Source organism: Hydra vulgaris, chromosome 12 (genome assembly GCF_038396675.1).
Source record: "Hydra vulgaris chromosome 12, alternate assembly HydraT2T_AEP".
Classification (NCBI taxonomy): domain Eukaryota; kingdom Metazoa; phylum Cnidaria; class Hydrozoa; order Anthoathecata; family Hydridae; genus Hydra; species Hydra vulgaris.
This window is the reverse complement of record NC_088931.1, coordinates 25,179,651-25,202,500: the sequence shown is the minus strand read 5'-3', so window position 1 is coordinate 25,202,500 and position 22,850 is coordinate 25,179,651. Positions and strand designations below refer to the sequence as shown.

The window sequence follows — 22,850 nt, the reverse complement described above, 5'->3', positions numbered from 1 at the left end:
AAACACTTTGACCTCTTCAACTATCCTATGATTATTTTTCACTATGTTTCTTTATATAAAGGTTTTAAGGTTATTAAATTATTTCTTTCTAACTGCAGTAGTAAAGTTATTCTTAAAGGCCTACCCTCTTCTTTATTTCAAGTAACTTTAAAGGAACAACAAGGTTATATTTTTGCTTTTATATTGTTTCTAATCTACAATAACGATCTTCATGAAATTTAAAGTGGCTCTATTTGCTGACGACTCAACTTTATACTCTTGTCTTGACTAAAAAATGTTCACTTTTAATTGCTTAGAAAAAGCAGCCAATTTTAAATCTGATCTCTCTTCTGCAACAGCCTAAGACTTGCAGTGGCTTATGGATTTAAATTCTGGACTTTAATGTACAATTTTTGTTAGACAACATAACTCATTTATTTACTGCAAAAAAATATTGCAATATTGTTGGCATTCCTAAATTGACGAATAACAATCCTCTTACTCTCAGACAAAGTCTAAAAGCAGACTGTAAATGTAATAAGATCTGCTTTATCTGCCAAGCTTGAGCCACTCTCTCATTGTTGTAAGGTTGCATTTCTTTCTTTTTTCTACAAATACAATTATGGTCAATGCTCAAACAAGCTATCATCTCTATAATGATAAACCAAAACTCATTCTTGCTTGGCTTTTTATTCAACAAATTGCATCCTTTTACTGTCCCTTCATGCTAAAAAAACTTTTATTAATCCAGTTTTTTTCCTTGCACATCAAAAAACCCTTATAACTCTTACCCATCTTCATGCTATCTTTTTTTATACAACTTACAACTTTTTAAGTCTTCAGTTATACGTTTCCTAGTATTTTAACTTATTCTCTATTTTAAAGTAACTCAAAACTTAATATTGGTTGCTTGCAATCTTGTTGGAAATAAGCTTGAATTTAAAAATATATAAATGTATGCCAGTATTTAATAAACCGTAAATGTAAGCATAAAATTATTATATACACTGGCAAGCAAAAAAAAGTGAACAGTACAATTTTTCAGTAAATTATGTATTATTAATCAATTAAAAATATAATACATAAAATATAACATATCGCTTATGTTAAATACATATAAATACACATATATACGACTCATTTTGAAAAAAAAAATTCATATTATGTGTGGCCACCACCATTTTTCATCACTTCATTTAATCGACGCGGCATCGACTCAATTAAATTTGCTATCAAACGGTCAGGTATCGTAACCCAAACTTGTTTTATGGCTGCCCAAAGATCATCCAAAGATGAAATATTATTTTTATGGACCTCTTTATCCATATAGTCCCACAAATTTTCAACGGGATTAAGGTCTGGACTTTGGGCAGGCCAATTTTCAAAAAGGAAGATATTGTTATCCTTGAGCCATTTTTTAACTTGTTTAGACGTATGGCAAGGAGCATTGTCATGTTGAAACTTAATTTCATCCTCTTCTAATTCTTCCAGTGTGGGCAGCAAAGGTTTTTGTAGAATACTAATGTATTCTTTGGAATTTATTCGTAATCCATCTTCGACTCTATGCAATCTGCCAACACCTTTGGCAGAAAAACAACCCCAAACCATAATTCCAAGATTACCCTTTACCGTTTGGTGCATACAATCTGGATTTAATTGTTCGCTCTTACGTCTAATGCACATCTGTGGACGATCTGAATGCAAACAAAATCGTGATTCATCTGACCATAATATTTTTGTCCAGTCTGTGTTTTTATTATATTTTACCCAAGCTAACCTTGCCTTTTCATGGCGTGCTGTAAGACAATTTCGAGGCGTCTTAAAGATCAGGGGTTTAAAATACACCCATGTAAAAAAGTACCTCTTCTTACAGCACGCCATAAAAAGGCAAGGTTGTTTTTCTGCCAAAGGTGTTGGCAGATTGCATAGAGTCGAAGATGGATTACGAATAAATTCCAAAGAATACATTAGTATTCTACAAAAACCTTTGCTGCCCACACTGGAAGAATTAGAAGAGGATGAAATTAAGTTTCAACATGACAATGCTCCTTGCCATACGTCTAAACAAGTTAAAAAATGGCTCAAGGATAACAATATCTTCCTTTTTGAAAATTGGCCTGCCCAAAGTCCAGACCTTAATCCCGTTGAAAATTTGTGGGACTATATGGATAAAGAGGTCCATAAAAATAATATTTCATCTTTGGATGATCTTTGGGCAGCCATAAAACAAGTTTGGGTTACGATACCTGACCGTTTGATAGCAAATTTAATTGAGTCGATGCCGCGTCGATTAAATGAAGTGATGAAAAATGGTGGTGGCCACACATAATATGAATTTTTTTTTTCAAAATGAGTCGTATATATGTGTATTTATATGTATTTAACATAAGCGATATGTTATATTTTATGTATTATATTTTTAATTGATTAATAATACATAATTTACTGAAAAATTGTACTGTTCACTTTTTTTTGCTCGCCAGTGTATTAGGTGTTATAAATTTTTTTCTAGCCCTGGCTATCAACCCCTGCTAAATCTTATAATTTTGCTGCGGCCAGATTTGCAAAAAGTCTCATTTTTTAGCTGGGGCCGGGGCCCCGGTCACTTACTAATACAGGGTTGCAAAATTGTCATACCCCTAATATACAAAGGCATGTTTATACATATTTAAGATATGGGAACTTAAATGCCAGCCATTAAATATAAAACATAAATATTTTTGAAATGAAATTTATTATTATTTAGGCTTAGACAGGAATGGCGTGCAATTGCACACTGTAACTGACCACGTATATAATTTTTTTCCTTTACAATTTGACCACAGTGGTTTTTGATGTTTTAACAAGTTAAATGCTATAAAAAAAAGTGCTACTTGAATAACTTTTAATTGTTGATCTTTTTTAAAGTTTTTATTTTACCTTAAATAAAATAAAAAATTAATAATAGTGATTGTTTAAAATAAACACATTTTGTGTAAATTAACAAATAATGTTATATATACATTTTTTTTTATGTAGGCATGTATGGTTTATGATAAACTTAAACATTTGAAACTATTTTTCCATGTCTTTCTAAAAATCTTTTGAAAGATAATTTTTTAAGTTACTTAAAGGGATCCACAAGTGCCAAGACAAGTTGTGTTCATATCATAGATAAACATTAGAAAATAAGTTAAAAGTTAATTAAATTTTCCAAAACAAATTATTGAATGAGATATTAACAAAAAACTTTTTAATTTTTAATGCCGCTTTGTTTCTGGCAAAGGAAAGTTCCAGCTCTTTGACTATTGTTATTTTTTAAATCAGGTCTGATTAACGCGCTTATATTTGTCGTCAATACAAAAAGTTTCTTTTCAAAAAACTTAAATTAAGTTTAAAATGCAGGGGCTTCCCCTTTGGCGATTAAACAAAAATATAAGATTCATAATTTTTTATAATCAATTTTATATATATATGAAAAATACATATTAGATCATTTTAAAAACAATTTCTTGAATTAGCAAAAAAATTATTGTAAACATAAGTTAAAAATATATATAAGATCATTTTTAAAACGTCTTCCTCAATTTATTAAAAAAAATAAAGATTTTTAAATCTTTCAAAATTTAACCATGTTGGATTATTTTGTACTTAGTGTTGTATATAAAAAATTACTTTTTTTAAGAAAAATATTCATCTTGTGTATTTTAAAGTTAGCTTCGCCTAAATTACTATTTTTATTATGCTAGTTTATTTAACTCAAACACCTAACTATAAGTTGAACAAAAAACAAAAACATGCTATCTGTTTATTCATTTAAAAAATTGCTTTTTTTACTCGTTACAAGCATATGCTTCTAATGTTTATGTTATAATAATATATTCATAACAAGTATCATTAAGTGAAAAAATTCTTTAGACATGCGTTTCATTTTGGTTTTCACAAATCTAACCATTTATTCATTAACATACTTTTGCAAGAACCGTAAATTGCTCCCCTAGTCACTTTAGGGGAGTGTGGGCAAGAGCGAGAGCTAAAGCTCTTGCTTTCTGCTAAAACCTGCGACAATACAAAAATCAGAAAAATAAAATAAAGACCTGTTTCTGGAATTAAAGTCATCTCCAAGAATGGTCTAACCATATTTTGAATGAGACGTATCTTGTTTATGCCTAAAAAGAAAATAAGAAAAGAAAATTTTATAATGCATAACAAACATTACAAAAAAGTTTTTAATGGTATTTTGTTATGAATATTATTTACTATTTTTCATGCATATTGTGTATTACAGGGCATACATTTTACATAGCAAAAAATTTTCAAGCTGACAGTTTATTTGCACTCATAATGACTAGTCAATAGTTCTTGGTTTTGATTTTAAGAGTGTTTACAAAAACAAAACTGATGTTTTATTTTTAATAAGTTCAATTATGCTAAATTAACACTATAGTTGTTGATACAAGTTAATTTTTAAGAACTCAATACAAAAAAGTCATCAAAAAAGGAAATCAAGGTTGAAAGAAAGTTTTTCAAATTAAAGAGACTCTTTTTTTTTTACATATCCGCTTCCAACCACTGCTTAAGTTAATAGTTAACAAAATATATACATATTTGCTCCAAACCACTGTTTAAGTTAAGAGTTAACAGAAAGCAAAACAGAAAAATTTAAACCATTAATGTTTTGTGAAAAAAGTAACCCCCCTGTTTGACCTTTTTCAAACTTACAACAATAGGACACATGCTCAAGCTTGTCAGCTGGAACAAGCACATTTATATTTTTGAACTTTGTCTAATACAAAGGGCATCTTAAAAAAAACCAGCCGAAATATAGTACTTCATACAAAGGCAAATAAGAGATTTATATAGGCAGAGAATGGAATCAGAGGAAATCAAATGGCAAGCACAATAAAGAAAAGCAAACTTAGTAGATGCTAACTTTGCATCTACTAAGTTTACAATCATATATACAATCATTTGTATAAATGGTTTTCATGAGAGGTCAGTAGTAAAAAGAAAAGTTCTTTTCAAATTTGCTGTCTTATCCTAGGAAAGGATAATAAAATTAAATCCATCATGAGAGATAAAATATTAGACTTACCTTTTGTTATTATATAGCTTTTTGCTTAGGGTGAAAATGAAATTTTCACCCTAAGCAAAAAGCTATATAATAACAAAACTGTAACAAAAGGCTCTTTATGTAGTATCAACATTGTACACTAAAAGCACCAACAGAGACACCACCCATGCACAACATGGCACAAATACTGTAATATTTTACAACTCTTGATGGAATATGCCTCACTAAAAGCTACCAGAGAGCTTAGAAAATTATACTACCAGCTAACCTCAGAATTATTAAACTGAGTTTTAGAGCTTCACCCTCATAAGTCTTAAAAAAACAAAGTTTTTGTAAAATAAAAACCATCTTGCTTTTGAGTGGAGTTCATTAAAAATTTTCATTGAAAGGGGATAAAAAGTCTTTTTTTTTTATGAAAATGTTTTGGAATTATAGAGTTGAGAGAGAACTGTAACCACAATAAAAGTAGCCTCCTCGGCCTCAGGGAGGTAAATTAACATAAAAAAATTTTTAAATTTAAAAATTTAATTATTTATAACTATTTATTTTACCTAGCCACTGCCACATGTCAATAATTTTTAAACCAATATTCATACGCATATCATCGTAACTTAACATAAAATGCACAAAATAAAATTAGAAATGCATAAAGAAAAAAAAAAAAATAATAACGAAAATATGATTGAATCTAACTTGGCTAAAATTTTGTTTCGTTTTGTTTCAGTAAAACTTTCAAGTTGCAATGCATCTTGGGTAATAAAAGATACAGAGAGTTGGAAAAAATTTTCCCACAGCTGAAAAAAGACATTTAAATATATTCTAGATTAAAAAAAAAAATCAAAATATAAGATAAGAAATTAAACAAATTGTTTAACAAAATTGAAACTAAATAATTTATTATTACAAATTATGTAACATTAGTCCAATTGATCAAACTTACCTGAAATTGAAAGCTGTCTTTAACTAGAAATTTATCATATAATGCTTCAGAGAAATAATTTAATGCTCTCAATATAACCCTACAATATAAAATATTATTACATAAGTAAAAAAACTCAAGTAACTTATGTTGATTTGTGATAAAAAAGCAAACATTACATAAGTAAAAAATTTCAAAACTTTCATTAAAACTATTAGAAATAATTAGAAAAAACTTTTACGAGCAAATGGTCTATTTTTTTTTTTTTAAAAAAAAGCAATTAAAAAAATAAAAACTTTACAATATATAAACCAGTATGAAAATTTAAAGATTAATTTTATATTTTCATAATAAAAATAGTTTTAAAATAGTTACGTATTTTGAATCATAATCATTGATATCCAGTCTGGAGGAAATACATTTCCTTTTATAAATTCACGAATAACTAGAAACAGCTCCATCAATCCATCAAGAAGTTCAAGATCACTATCATATGAAGCTAAATACTGTTCATAGTGGTTATCTTTCATCAAATCCAAAATACATATAACAAATGTAACATAATTTCCCTATTAAAAAAATGCATTCAGTGGTTTATTTATTTAATTTGTAACACAACAGGACACAACATTATCCTAGTAAGTAAAATACCAGTAGTTGACTAGCAGGATTCATTCGAATGACACTTCGAATGATGCAGTGAAACAAATTTGTACTGATATAAGATATGTCATAATCTGTGTCACCCTGGAAATTTTAAAATGACAAAAGTTAAAAATAAAAATGTTTAACAAGGGCAAATAACTACAAAAAATTTGACCTACAACTTCAGTTATACGATAGAAGCTTGAAAGCATTTCATTCAGAATATCAGCACACACTTTAAGTTCTTCAAACTTTTCAATACTAGCCTTTAACTGACCAACAATCATTTTTAGAATTACTTGTCGACTAACTAATTTTAATAAATTTAAAATTAAAACAATCTTTATGTATGAATCAATACAAACATGTACACAAATGCACATATAAATATATATCTTACACTCAGGTTTACACAAAACATCAGTGATAATGTCATAATGAAATAGCTTATTATATAACTAATTTGATTACTGCAGATTAAGGTCAGCATAGTAATAGTTATGCTCACTTTAATTTTCGAAATACAGGCTTTAATTCTTTTTTTAAATCTTTTAGAGCAGCATAACTACATGTAATCTTTTAGAGCAGCAGAACTACATGTAATCTTTTAGAGCAGCAGAACTACATGTAATCAGAATAATAAAGATATATAACTTGAGTATTTAAGAGTCAAAAGGGTAATGTTATCTCTTATATACATTTTGGGTATTTTATAAGTTGAAATTAAGTTATGAAATATTTCTTTACAAAGCAAAAAAAATTTGTGTAAATATCACATGAGTAAACAAATACACATAATTAAACAATTTAACATTTATGTGTAGTTATTTTTATAAATAAACAAAGCAAAACCTTTTTGTGTAAACTTCACATAAATAAAAAAAAAGTAGCCAAACAAAAAAAACTGTACTTTTTATGAGTTCGTTTTTACTGCAAAAGAATTTTTCAAAAAATTTTCAAAAAAAAGTTACCCAAGTCTGATTTAACCATAAAATTTTTTGATAATTATTAGATTTGTTTGCTCAGCCATTACATGTTACAGTGATACAGCTGTTACAGTTAAAGTACTTTTAATCAAAAACATAAAAATTAAGGGTAACTTGATTTAAAACAAAACTAAAGTAATACTTTATAAAATAAATTGTTTTAAAAAAAATAATTTGCATAAAGAAGCTCTAATTTATCACAAATTCTAATACATTCCAAGTTTTAACTTAAGAACTTAAAACAATAGTAATAATATGGTGAAAAAAATTTTTTTTTTAAAGTTTTTAAACTTTTTTAGCTTTTTTTTGTGTAGAACAGTGTATACAGACAAATAATTTAGGAACTAATGGTATCTTAAAATATTAAATTGTTAAGCAACAACATATTGTCAAAAATATGATTGTTTAACACAATGTATTGTTAATTGTGTCATAATATGTTTTGTTAGACAACAATGTATAGCCAATTGTCATACCAACACACAATGTAACATAAAACTTTGAACTTATTTTCACTACTTACTTGGATTTGAAAATAAAGGACATTTGACTAGATGATGGATGCATGTTAACTTTTGAGTTGGAAGCCTTGTAGGAGGTATACGTTCAATCAAATCACAAGCAAACAATCTAAATATTTCTAAAATTTAGCCTTCAAAACACCAAAAAAATTATTTTCAAATAAAAAATTATTTATAAATTATTACCCTAATTCTGATGCATTATACAACTCTAGTAAATCTCCAAACACAGATGGCATATACTTTAAAGCGCAACCCTAAATAACAATAACAACAAACTATATAAAAACCATTTTAACTCAAATAAATACATTAACACATAATAAAGATGAAAAGTAAAAAGAAAGACCTGCAAAGGTAAAACTTGGTTATTTGTCATTTTCATCATAGTAATAACAGTAGAAAGCAAACTCATAATCAATGTTTCAAATTCAGAACGAGCTTTTCCAGGAGCAGCACTAAACAATTTTTAATAAAAATTCCTTTATTTTATAAAAACAAAACTTATGATTTAAAAAATTTAAACTTTTGTTCTTTGATTCTTCCACCAATTTTACTTAAACTTACCGTTCTGATAGAGAATACTAACAAACAACAAACTTACGGTCTGATAGAGAACACTAACAAACAACAAACTTACGGTCTGATAGAGAACACTAACAAACAACAAACTTACCGTTCTGATAGAAAACACTAACAAACAACAAACTTACCAGTCTGATAAAGAACACTAATGAACAACAAACTTACCGTTCTGACAGAGAACGTGAACGAACAATAAACTTCACCAAATACTCAAGAGCCTAAAATAAAAATAAAATATTTGAACTTAATGTAAGATTTTTTTTTTTAAAGAAAAACACTAAAAAATTAGAAACACTTGTTACATTGAATTATATTTCAAATTTCAAATTTTTTTGATTAAAACTAAATAATAATTGTATCAGAGTTGGATGAGGCAAAATTTCTAGAATTAAAAAAAAATTGAGCTAAAATATTTTAAATCATATGTTTATTGAAAGCTTATGAAGTTTAAAAAAAAAAATTAAAAAAGAAACTATTTTTTATTAGTACAACAAAATTTTATGATTTTTCTTGATGGATTATCAGATTTTGAACAAGGTGAGATCCTTACTCTGCTGTAGCTTTTTAAAGTCAGTACTTTTTACAGTCAATAATTGTTTCAACTTATCATAATTTGGCTTTAATAATTACCTAATATTGCAATTTGCAGGATTGTGTGTTCTAGATTTAAAATCAATACCATTGGCATTGTAGACTTTTAATACAATTTAATACTATTAGATATGTATACTTTTAATAATATTTGCAAATATTAATACTTATTTCCTCCATCATGACTGAATACAAAATATTAACAGATTATGGACCCAGCAACCAGTGGCAAAATTTTATTTTTGATGGAGATAGTAGGAAATTCGAATCATGGGAAACAAAAATCCTTGGATATATGAAGTTAAAAAATTTTAAATATACTTTAATTGGAACTGGCGAAATTGACGAAGATGAAAATGAAATAGCTTTTGCTGAACTTATACAGTTTTTGGATGAAAGATCTGCTTTAATTTTAAGAGACGCTAAAGATAGAGTTAGGGAAGCCTTTAAAATCCTAAAAGATCAATACATTAGTACAAGTAAACCTTGTATTACAACCTTATATAATCAATTACCAAGTTTAAAAAAATTTACCAATGATTCTATAACAGATTATGTTATTAGAGCAGAAAAATCAGCCACTGCATTGAATATAGTTGGCAAAAATATAAGTGATTCGTTACTTATTGCTATTACAGAGAACTGTGTTTTCTTTCCAACAATATGGTCATTTGTATTATTTTTACAAAAATTTGCTAAATGAAACACAAATTGAAAGCTTGGAAATGTGGCACAAAATAATGGGATATTGTAATAATAATGATATTATTAAATTGGAAGGTGTAGCTTAAGTAATGAAAACTAACAATGTTGCTAAATTCTATTGGGAAACATGTATTCTATCTAAAGATATAAACCTTAGGTGAGTTTTTTTTGGGAGTTCCTGGAATTCTGGAAATTCACTTAAAACTCCTTTAAGTTTTTTATTTAAGTATGTTTTTTGCAATTAATTTGTGAAAAAAATTATAAAAAATTTTGAATATGACAACATATGCATTTAGGCAATATGTTTTCTATAACTGAAATTTTCACGAGATCAAATTTTGAAATAATTTTTTCATTTTAATTTATTCAGATTAACTTTTTTAATTATTAGAAATTCTGTTTTGTTCGAAGTTAATTGATGTAAATTCCATTTTAAAAGTTTACAAAAGTTTTTGTTGTCAATTATTACTATCAAGAAGAAAAAATTATAAAATGGAAGTTAAGAGTTTATCTGACATTTCTGAGACAAACCACAAATTTTTCAAATTGAAAATTTCTTTTAAGTATAGTAACAGCTAATATTTCAATAGAAAAATTTAGTTACTGATTAAAAGCTTAACTTTAATTAAAAAAATTTACCATAATTACCCAATGGACCATCTATAGGAGTACTCTCCTTATATTAACTTGATGACTGGAAAAATGTCAAAAGAAAAAATCAAAAGATCTTTTAGTTTTTAGTAATGTCATTCACCTCCCCAAGATCAAGAGAGCCACTACAATCAAGTAGGCTACTTTTTGTGGTTACCACCCTCTCTCAACTCTTTAATTCTGAAACACAAACCTTGACAAACAAGGCCGCTGCGCAGAGAAATAAGTTGAAAGTGGAATTAGTTGACATAGTGGGGATCAAACTCAGAATTTTTTTACTTATAAAACGAGTACTCTGGCACTATTAAATTTAATTAAGAAAATTTTTAATTAAAATTAAAAAAATAATTCAATTAAAAAAGTTTTATGTTTTGTTTGTATTAAACCTAATTCGTTGTGTGGTTCACCTATACACTACTTTTAAAAAAAAAAAATTAATTCTGATGCAAATTGTTAGATGGCTCAGGAAACAAATCTTTAAAAATATTTTTGAAAAAAAAAGACAAATAAACTATCAAATTGTTGCCTAATGTTTTTTTTTAAAATAAGTAGCCAATAGCCCAAAACAAGCTAGTTACACTGCTAAAAATCTGGGAGATTCTGTAATTTTTAGTTTGGGAGGTTCTTTGAATTTTCGTGTAAATGTTAATTACATAAAATGTGACAAATTTTATCCTTTAGTTTTAATGTATTTAAATGTTTAAAAAGCATAAACTACAGCAAAGAAAAAGCTAAAATAAAATATCAAAAACTTTTAACAAATTAAAAACCTATAACTCCTTATAAAGTTTCCAGATTTTGTCGAGTTACAATGTATTTATATTTTATTTAATTTTTAAAAGGTCTTAAAAACAATTTATCTTTAGTATCATACAAAAAATTAATTTCTATTGTTTCTTTACCAAATAAAAAAATTTATCGTGACTTAGAATTCTTTTAACAATAAACTTTTATTTAAAAAAATTAACAAAATTAAAAATACCTTAAAATATTTTATAATATGCTCCCTCATATCAGCGCTAAGTTCTTGAGAATGTGCAACTTCAATATTTTTTTGAAGCATTTCAATCAATGTGCTTATATAAAAAAATGCAAAAAAATCAATAAAACAAAGGAAACAACCTCTATTTATAAAACCCTTAACATCTATTACAATATCAAATTTTAAAATATAATTACATATATGCTTTTGTTGAACTGAACAGATTTTCAATATATGCATCAAGAATAGAACGAAAATTATGATATTTCTTGTCGGCAAGTAGTCCAATGCAAAAAACCTGTAAAATATTTTCAACATTAAAAATAAAACATTTCAAAATAACTTTTTACTTTTTCAACATGTGCATAATTATAAAGGTAAAATTGAATGCATTCAATTATAAAGATAAGGTAAGATGCAAACTAAAGAAAAAATAGTGCTTCAAAATTAGAGAATAATATTTATAAACAAGTAATGCACAAACAACTTGAAAAACAGTATTTTGATAGACTAAATGCAAAAATTAAATAAAGATCCAAGTAGATATGTTAAGAATAATTGATGGCAAACCAAGACTAAGACATTAAAAAAAATCATTGTAATCCAAAATCATGATTTTTTTTTTAATTTATATTCATTTACAAATTCATTTTTCTAAAATTAACATAAGTCAGCTAATTTAACAGTAGTTAGCAAATTTAACAGTAATTGGCAAATTTAACAGTAGTCAGTAAATTTTTTCAATAACTTATAATTTTAATAAAATCAAGTATAGAGAGGAAGAATTGAAGAATGAATTGAAATTACTTGAATTGAAAAATTGTGGAGACTATCAACTGGTTTAGTTAAATAAAAAAAACTCTCACAAGACAATAGTATGTCATCTTTATTACAACACTATGCTCTTCAAAATACTCTGAAGTTTTTTCATTTTAATTTTCTGTGTGCCCCTACCAAACAAGTAGTAAACTTTTTTAAATACGAAAACTAGCATTACTTCATACATGGATGAAATAAAGAGTTACATAAAGAAATACAAAAATGAATTATTAATTACTTTACAAAGAAAGTTAAAAATAGTAATTATAAAATTTTCATTGTCACAAACATGAATGATAAGTATTATTTAAGATATTTCCATTTTGCTCTTTGGTTGGCGTCTTTTATTGCAATTTGCATTGCTTTTATCTGTGTATCATTGGCTGAGTGATTAATTCTAAGCCACCTTTTCACTACAGTAACAGGATCCCACTCTTTCAAAGATAGACCGATTAGATTAATAGTCATTATATTTGATATATTAGACACAGTTAAGCGACTTCTCTTATCTGAGCATTAGGGTGTCCCAAAAATATATCATAAATCGAATTTTAATGTGCGGAATACTACATTTAGCATAATTTTATCCATGAAGAAAAACAAAAAAAAAATTAAGTTTTTAGCTCAAGCGGAAGGTTATTTAGGTGAATTGTCTTTTAATTTATTAAGTAAAACTTGACTTAATAATAACTTAGTTCATATTATTTCGATTACAATTGTTACCTAAGCAAACAAAAAAATTGCTTCGTGCTAAACAAACAAATATGCTTGTCATAAACTTTTTAAGTAAATTTTTTTACAAAATAAATCATCAATTTTAAGGAGAAATTTGTTTTAAATGCAACAAAATGAACAGCAAATAATTTTTAGAATGCAGGCGCATGCGCAGATACAGCATTTTTTAACGTTTGAATTTAATTTTCAGACAGAACAAACTCCAAACATATATGTTTATACTTATGTTAAATAAGGATGCTTTGCAAAAAATTACAATGATTGGATCCTGGGAACAAAAAGCCCTAAAGTTTTAGCTACAACTGCCCTAAACGTAAGAGCAACAAGGTGATACGTAACTTTTTTTACTATTCTCAACTAAATCTATATTCGTCAATAAAATTTAAAATTGACACAAAAATCTTTTAACGTTCGAAAACTATGAGATATAAAAGTTTGACCTTTTCAACATCAAAAAATCACTTTTTTCAAACATCAAAAAATAATATAACATAATGTAAAATAACATAAACCAATATTATTAATACAAATAATATTTAACTAAATAATTTTTAAATCTTTCTTTGTAGCGTTCTTTGAAACCATTTTACGGCTCTTCTGAACTACCTAAATTACAAATACATAAATTTATAAAAAGTACTACATATACATTAACAACCATTATTATTAATAACAACTAAAAATTACATTTATATTTCGTATTATTGAAGAAAATACCTGGAGAGTATCCTGAAGCCTGTCTTCATTGTGTGTTCTCTCTATGAAATCTTGAATTAACTTAATGTGGCGTTCTGCACGGTCATTTACAACTGCAAGTGCTCTTACACACTTTGAAAAGTAAGTAAAAGACTGGGAAACTTCCTCATTTTCACATGCATCGATGTCTTTTTCTTTCCATAGCAGAATTTCCTTCTTGGAGATCTCCAATAGCAAGAACAAAAGGTAGGACTGCTCGTTGACAAAGTCTTCTAATTTTGATGTAGGAATAATTTTAACCTTAGTTTCAGGTCTCTTTTTAATCCAGACCTTTTAATTCCGGGATATCATTAGAAAGCAGTTTGTTTTTCTTAAGGTTTTCAGACTCTTATCAGCAAGAGCAAAAATGACTTGTTGCGGAGACAGATACCAAGTGTGACGCTTAAGACTTTGGTAAAGAACTTTTCCTATTGCTGCAAATTCTTTAAACTCGTCTACTGTTTGTAACTGAAAAGCAATATCGAACGCCATTAAATCATTTGAAGGTGCTTGAGAAGCATTAGGGCTTTTTAGAAAGAAGAGTCCATGAAAAAATACTATGTAGTTGGTTGCGACTTTTAGATGATTTATTGTATTTTTTCCAACTATTTTGCAATCAGCAGGGTGGTACTTTTGAGTCATCTGAATAACCAGTAAATATATACAGTCAGCAATAAACCTTGCTTCATGATGAGCTCCAGGCTGTTTAAATAAAAAGTTCGATAACTCAGCTCCTAGAAAAAATGCCATAAGCTCACAAAGATACTTGCAATCACCTCTCTGAAAAGTATTCTTATGAAGAGCTGTAATACAAAACTCTTTAGTATCCAAGGCAAGTTTGAACAGTAATGAGCCGGGCCTGAAAGCATCTTGAGACCAGTCAAACTTTACAATTCTCTCAAGTTTGTTTACATCTTCGTAAATCTGCGGCCATAGTTTTGGAGAATTACATAAAGTTTTTTGCTGGGACTACTTGTAGGACCAAATATTTCTTTCATCACATGAGCCACGTGTCTCTCATAAATGTGATGTCTGCACATTAACCAGAGAGCCGGTCTTTTAAGGGCATAGGAAATAATAATACTTACAGCACCTTTATTTTTACCAGTGTTACTAGATGTTGTGTCAGAACACAATTCAATAATCTGATCCGACATTTCATAGTATTCAAGCATTGTTTGAATTGCAATGGCTTGATCACTTCCCTTGGAGCTTTCGATTTTTCGATGCCAAGAAGAAAGTCTAGTGAACCAGACTCTGGTGAAGATGCGCTGATAGCAATTCTATCCTCATATTTAGAAATTCCTTTTTCCCAATAGTATCTTTTCAAAATCTTGGTATCGAAATGTACCACAACTTTTAAACCTCTTAATTTATCAATGTTTTCCTCTCTAATTATCTGTGCCTCAGACTCCACAACATTATGAGTTTTCCTGTTTAGAGTTGATCTTGATATCGAGATATTATCAATATTAAATCCACCAGCCTTGTAAAGAGAAGACAAAAGACACATACCCGGCCTGACTCCAATTCCAAATCTGGTCATAATTGGAATCCAATTGTTAAGAATATTTTCCATACTTAACTGAAGGCAAACTTTGATGTCACTCTGAAACCTTTTCTGTTTTTTTTAGCTGGAGGTAAATATAGTTCGTCGCACTCAGTTTGATTGTCACTATCTGTGCTTGAAAAGTCACTTTCCAAATAGCTAATCTACTTTTTCTTATTTTTATCTCTATGTCTTTGGATTTTTTCAGACATCTTAATTATTTTTTCTTGTGCCCTGTGAGCATTTTCACAAAATTTATTGTCCATGTTCCCGAATTTGACCATATCCCCTCTCAGACAAAGCCTCAAGAATTATATGTCTTCCTTCTTAGCCTCGTCATCCCTATTTTTATCACTTTTTATTAAATCAAATATGTTTGTTTTATTAAGGAGAAGAGAGCACTGCTCTCTTTCAAAAAAGTGTTCACCTTTTTGTAGCTACCTCTGGTAGTTCGAGTGTTTTTAGCATTTTTAAAGTGTGGTATTCCTTGACTTTTTTGGTGATTCTGGTCTTGATAGTTTGCTCCATCACAATGAAAACATCATTAAACCCAGCCTGCTCCCATAAATTGACAAGCTCTCTCAGAATACAGACACCAGTAACTATCTGCTTACTATTCTCTCTGCACACTTTATCAGCAAACCTGGACAACCAATTTTGATGTTGATCTGTGTGGTGCTAAAAAGTTAAAAAAAAAACATTAAAAAGTTAACATTAAACATGTAAAAAATGTAATGCTTTTGTTAATTACTTTCAGATTTACCTTATGCTTTTTTCGAGATTAAGCCAGTAATACCTTCTGAGCATTTCTCCATTTGTTGGAAGTCTATTAGGGGCAAAACTCTGTAAAGGAAACCCTAGCAAATAAAATTGTCTCCTCTTCCTTGTAGCTTTTGATGCATCATCAATATCTGTTCTCAGTGAATTAACGTGATAATATATGTTTAGAGACATTTTCTAAAATTTATTTTATTTAAAAAATCCTCATTAGACGCATTTGTAGTATACAACTATAGATTATAGTATATTCTATAATATATACAAAAAATAATGAAAAAATACTGAAACTGGTAAATAAGTTTTATATACAAGTTCAAACCTGTGTTTTAGATGAATTTCTTGGTTGAAAACAACTTTTTAACTTGATTTCAACTTTAATTATATATTGGCTTGAGTTAAACTTACGCATCATTAGTTTTATTGTTTATAAAACACGCATCATTTATTTTTATTATTGGCCATGCTTTTGTCGAAACATAAATAAAAATTGACTCGGATAAAAATCAATTTTAAATCAAAATTTATTTATTATAAATTATTATATAAAAGTGAATTCACCTAAATAACCTTCCGCTTGAGCTAAAAACTTAATTTTTTTTTTTGTTTTTCTTTATGGATAAAATTATGCTAAATGTAGTATTCCGCGCATTAAAATTCGATTTATGATATATTTTTGGGACACCCTACTAAGCAGTAGGGTGTCCCAAAAATATATCATAAATCGATAGTAGCATATCATTTTTGAGAAGCCTCTTTCCACTTCTGCAGAACTTATAGCAATTGTTGTGACTATATTTTTAGCTTTTTGAACACTGTCATGAATTGCATAATTCTGGGAATTTTTCAAAACGAAGTCAGATGAATTGATGATTTTCTGTTAAAGTTGTATTTTTGAAGGCCTCTGAAGCAATTAGTGCATCAATATTTTTTTCATATGGATCCTTTCCTTTTTCAAACATTTGAAATGCCTTAATAAATCTTATCATCAGCTTTTCAGCATTTATTATATCTAATTTCCTTGCCTGTAGTGCATTTGAAAGAAGTGAAATTTCATTTAAAATATCAACCGTCAATGCCAAATCATTCAAGAAACATATCTTTTCAAAACGAGTAGCCATGCCCAAGGACGGTTTATTTGAATGAAAGTATTTATGCAGTACTGGATAAGCGCGCCAAACAGCTAGGATTTTAAACTAAAGACAGCCCATCTGGATCCGAAAACTCTACCAATCTTTATAAAATTAATTTCAAGTTCTTCGGATATTTTGGAAAGTTCAATTCGTTTCTTATTAGACTGATGAAAAATAGAGTAAATCTTATCAATAAAAATCTTATCAATGAAAATTTTAAATGATTTACTTGATTTATTTCATTTATAGAATCATTTGAAACGAGCTAGAGGCAGTGGTTTAAACAGTGCCATATTATTATTTTTAGAAACTGTTTTGTAATCCTCATGCTTACTCCAGATTTTCTTCCAAGCTTAATGTTGGCGCCATCAGAGCAGAATCCAATCAAATTTTTTTCTAAGTAGTTATAAGTAAACTTCAACATTATTTAAACTTTCCATTACTGAAGAGCATATTGTTTCTGCATCTTGCTTTTCTAATTCAACAAGTTCAACGAAAATTGTTGGTGGTGCTACTGAATCCTCAACTTTTCTAATAAAGTATAATGACTGGTTTGCAAGATATTGTATATGCTTCGTCAATAATCAAACAGATTTTCAAATTATTTTTTTCAATTATTTTATTAAATATTTCTTTTCTAATATCCTTCGCAATGAAATCTACTTTTTTGACAGCACTTTTTAGGAGAATATACTCATAATCCTATGTCTAGTCCATTTTTCATTTGTAACTCAATCTCATCTTTTATATCTGAAAATAATTTGCATCTTTTGGTCAGACTTTAAACTGTATTAAATACTCTATAAGTAGTCATTAAATATTTTTTATTCATCATATCTATTGCTTTTGATATTGAATCTTGCATAAGCTGTTTTAAGTTCTCTATATAAATGTAATAGGCTCTTGATGAAAAATGCTCTTTCATTTTCTTCCTTAGAAAAACTTGTTGTATTTCTTTATTTTTCCCTGATGCCTCAATTTGAAAGTTTTGTCTTCTGAAGCCTGAACACTTTTTTCGCTTATAAAATCGTATTGGGCACAATATTTGCAACTCAACTTCTTGTTTGAAATTATCAATCAATCATATTTGCATTTAATGTTCTGATATTGTTGCACAGACCAGCGTTCAGAAAAATTATTTTCAGTGTTAGAGTTGTTATCAGTTTTTATAATACCAAGAACAGGTACCAATATTTGTTTTTAAATGAATAAATCTATCACACACTGTTGCCTTTTCATTACATTAATTTTAAGGGTTACTGCAAAATTAAATACAATTACTTAATACTTAATGGTTAAATTTCCAAGTAAAAATGAAGAAAACGTAAGCACAAGTCATGCAAATTACAATTGATATCTTTTTATATAATAATAAATACGAAACCTTCTAAATCAAACAAAAGTAATTTAATTTAATCAAATAATTATTGCATGACACATAATGGATGTATGAGAATAAAAATACGCTTTATTTCACAAAGAATATTATGCTACTTTTATGAAATAATCAGATAAATATGACTATAAATATCATTTAACAACCGGTCCAGCGAATTGCAAAACTTTTAGAAAACGGTTCTACCGAACCAGTGTGAACTGGCTGAATCCTACCACTGCTTCTGGGGTACTGCAAGGATCTATCTTTGGTCCAGTATTGACAAACCTAACCTCACTGATTACTCTCTAGGTAACGTTTTCTTCTTAGATTATTATTCACTACTAAATTCTCATGAAAACCTATAATTAATTGCAAACTTAACACATACTATAGTTGTTGTTCTTTATCATGCTATTTTCTTATTTCAATTTCATTCTCTACATTTAAAAATCTCCTATTTGTCCATGTATAGAACACTGTTGTCATATTTGGGCATGTGTTTCTAATAATACTCTTTCTCTTTTAAACAAGATCCAAAATGCATTGTAAATGTAATAAGATCTGCCCTACTTGCCAAGCTTGAACTTCTACCCCCTTGTCTTAAGGTTACATTCCCTTCTTTTCTACAAATACTATCATGGTTGAAACCCAAACAAGCTACCACCACTAACTCCATCAACCAAAACTCATTCTCACTTTACTTGTCATTCAGCAAAGTCTCATTCTTTTACTTTATCTGTCCTTTCATACTCTAAAAACTTTTACTTTAATTTTTTTATTCTTCCTGTACCAACTTAATAGTGGCTTGCAGCCTTGTTGAGAGTGAATTAGTTTTAATAAAAAAAAAAAAAATAACAACTATTCTGTACCATTTGTAAAAAAAAAAAAAATTCAACTAAATATCACTTGGTTAGAAAATTTTTTTTCTCAATAGAAACCAAATAGAGATTTTTATTTAAGTATATATCTACTGAATACTAATTATATCTTTTATTATTATTACTTCAAAATATTACTAAAAATATTAATAAAACTATTATTTTTTATTTTATACTATCATTTTTAACTTTATTACTATTATTATAATTATCATAAATATATTTTTGTTTTAGTTCCTTTATTAATATTATTTGTAATAAAAGTGATAGTAGATAGTAGTGCTTTTAATATTTTTTTAAAAATAGTTCAAAAGCAGTCTAATTAAAATGGTGAATTGAATTTGAATTAATCAGAAAATATATAAGCATAATCTTTCGGATTCAACTCATAATGATGTTCCAAGAACAACTGAAGAAGGAAAACTACGATAATGTTTTGAAAATATCAGAAAGGCAAGTTAATTAATGCACAAGATCTTACTTCACAGTTCAATGTTAACATATAAAAGCAATGTTTATAAATAATACACTATTACTTATTATAATACAATTATTTATCTATATTTAACTAATGTGAAGTGCTTGTCTAAAGTAAAAATAAATTAATTTATGCACACACTTTTATATTTATTATGTTTTTACATTACTATACTTAATAAATTACATATTTAATATATTTATTATGTTTCAAAATAGTAAAGTTAAAAAATAATAAACTTTTGAATTTAATAGAATGAGTCTTTTTATTTTAACTTTATCATTTTATTTAAATTACTGCATTATAAGCAGACAATTTGACTGGCAATAGAAATAATGTTTTACAGCTTTCAGATAGAGTGGACAAAGAAGAATTAAGCTTTTTTTAAATTACGATTTATAATTAATAATATATTAGTTGCTGCTTTGTTCTATATAAATGTTACCAACATACAGGTAACATTTATATATGTGCAAAATCTTTTCATTATAATTTTATCATTTTATTTAAATTACTATATTACCCACAAGCAGGTTTGACTAGTGATAGAAATAATGTTTTACATCTTTCAGATAGTTTGCATGAAGTAAGCTTTATTTATAAGTAATAATATATTTGTTGCTGCCTTATTTTATATAAATGTTACCAACATACAGGTAACATTTAATATATTAGTTTGTCCATAAATCTTTTTATTTTAACTTTATCATTTTATTTAAATTACTACATTAAAAGCAGGAAAGTTTGACTGAAAATACAAATGATGTTGCACACCATGCAAATAGCTCGGGCGAAAAAGAGGTAATAATCTTATAATTATTACTTACAAATAATGATATATTCATTGCTATATTTTCCTATATAAATGTTACCCAACATTTGGCACCATTTATATAGAACATTGAAAAAGTTGTGTGTTGATGCATAATTATAAAGTAAATATAATAGATAATAATTATAAGTATAAATAAATTAGTAAATAAAGAAAATTAATTAGTATGTATATACTAATTTTATGATGTATTGTTTAGATTGGTGAAATGGACATTGATACAAACTGTTATGAAAACAATAATGAATACCAAAATGTGAATGGCAATTTGTTTGACAATTACCTGGTACAATCGCACTTATAAATGGCCATGATATTTTTTTTTGGATTGAATATGTTGTATAGATAATTCATTTTAATTTGTTGAAGCTTGAAGCTATTAATTATCAAATTTATGTATACTATTTTTATCAAATAGTTTATATAAAAAATAAACATGTAAATTGTTATATTTTTCTGTGGTTTTTTCATAGATTTTCAATGGAAATTTTCTGTACAGGTAGCTATCATGTTGTAGTTATCATGTTGTAGTTATTATACATATTATTAATTTTATTATTATTATTATTATTATTATATTACTTATTAGTAGTTTTTAACTTTACTTTAACTCTTTTATTTTTTTATACTATCAACAATGAGTTCCATCAAGTATCAACAATGAGTTCCATCAAGTATCAACAATGAGTTCCATCAAGTATTAATAGGTATATTAGCTTGAGTTAATATACTGAAATCTATAAGGCCAAGAAAAATATTATCTAACAAGAAAGACCACTAAAGATATGATTCCATAATCAAGAAAACTTTAATTTCAAAAACTTGTGAAAAAATATTCATTAAAAAAACAAAAAAATTTAGCAATACCCACCACAGCCTCGACAACCTTCTCACCATACTGAATAGGATCATCCATTAAAATAGCAAACAAGGCATCAAATGTATCTTGCAAAAACTAAAAAAAGAGGTACTTCAAAATTAATTTATGTTAAACAAAAAAAAAACAAAAACTATAACAACTATTACTTAAAGACCCCAGTAAAAAAATCTTTAAAACAATATAAAAATAAGCTACTTTAAAAATTACTAATTTAAAAAGAGTAATCTCTTTAAACTTACCTTGGCATCTGTTGATCACTACATGTTAACACTCAGAAATACCTTTAACATACCTTAACTATTTCCTGACCACTAACATTAACAAGAGCAGGTAAAATTTGATGAAGTTTTTCTTTTTGTCTTCTCCATTTTAATAAGCCAAGTAGATCAACTAAAATAAGATTTCAAAGATAAAATATAACACTATTGATACAAAGTTTACACCATAAAAAATAACAATTACCATTTTGTGCTAATTTTGTTGAGCATAACTGAAAACCAATTTTTAGAACTTCAGTCTTGCTATAGGATAATGATGAACTCCCTAATTTCTTTTGTTGATTTACAGCATCAGATTTTAATGATGGCAATTTTAGATATGATAAGCAGTTATCTAACTTTTTAGAGTCACACTGAATATAAAAAATATACATATTTATATATATAAATATGAATATAAAACATTAAAAACACATTTAGATCAGCAATCTGACATCATACTGATTTAGGGCTAATACAAGGGCGCAGTACATACATCAACTAATTTAAGGAGAACATGCAATGCAGTTCCTGCTACACAGACTGAATATATATATATATATATATATATATATATATATATATATATATATATATACATATATATATATATATACATATATATATATATATATATACATATATATATATATATATATATATATAATATATATATATATATATATATATATATCTATATATATATAAATATATATATATATATATACAACCCTCGGAATTAGGGTCGGCATTCAGCAATGCCGACCTAACTGCCAACCTTA

General features: G+C 27.3%; 1 protein-coding gene across 1 annotated transcript in view; it reads right to left on the bottom strand.

The window, feature by feature from the left end:
* LOC100201320 (dedicator of cytokinesis protein 1) overlaps positions 1 to 22,850 on the bottom strand; it is a 127,493-nt gene that overhangs the window by 42,388 nt on the left and 62,255 nt on the right. The window contains exons 23-38 of the mRNA XM_065812675.1: positions 22,274 to 22,442; positions 22,104 to 22,201; positions 21,803 to 21,886; positions 11,815 to 11,915; positions 11,618 to 11,711; positions 8,854 to 8,906; positions 8,453 to 8,561; positions 8,290 to 8,360; positions 8,106 to 8,212; positions 6,776 to 6,906; positions 6,603 to 6,698; positions 6,327 to 6,520; positions 5,973 to 6,051; positions 5,726 to 5,826; positions 5,584 to 5,642; positions 4,056 to 4,127 (exon numbers count right to left, since the gene is read on the bottom strand). Coding sequence (XP_065668747.1) covers positions 4,056 to 4,127; positions 5,584 to 5,642; positions 5,726 to 5,826; positions 5,973 to 6,051; positions 6,327 to 6,520; positions 6,603 to 6,698; positions 6,776 to 6,906; positions 8,106 to 8,212; positions 8,290 to 8,360; positions 8,453 to 8,561; positions 8,854 to 8,906; positions 11,618 to 11,711; positions 11,815 to 11,915; positions 21,803 to 21,886; positions 22,104 to 22,201; positions 22,274 to 22,442 — 1,618 coding nt within the window. The remainder of the gene's footprint in view (positions 1 to 4,055; positions 4,128 to 5,583; positions 5,643 to 5,725; positions 5,827 to 5,972; positions 6,052 to 6,326; positions 6,521 to 6,602; positions 6,699 to 6,775; positions 6,907 to 8,105; positions 8,213 to 8,289; positions 8,361 to 8,452; positions 8,562 to 8,853; positions 8,907 to 11,617; positions 11,712 to 11,814; positions 11,916 to 21,802; positions 21,887 to 22,103; positions 22,202 to 22,273; positions 22,443 to 22,850) is intronic.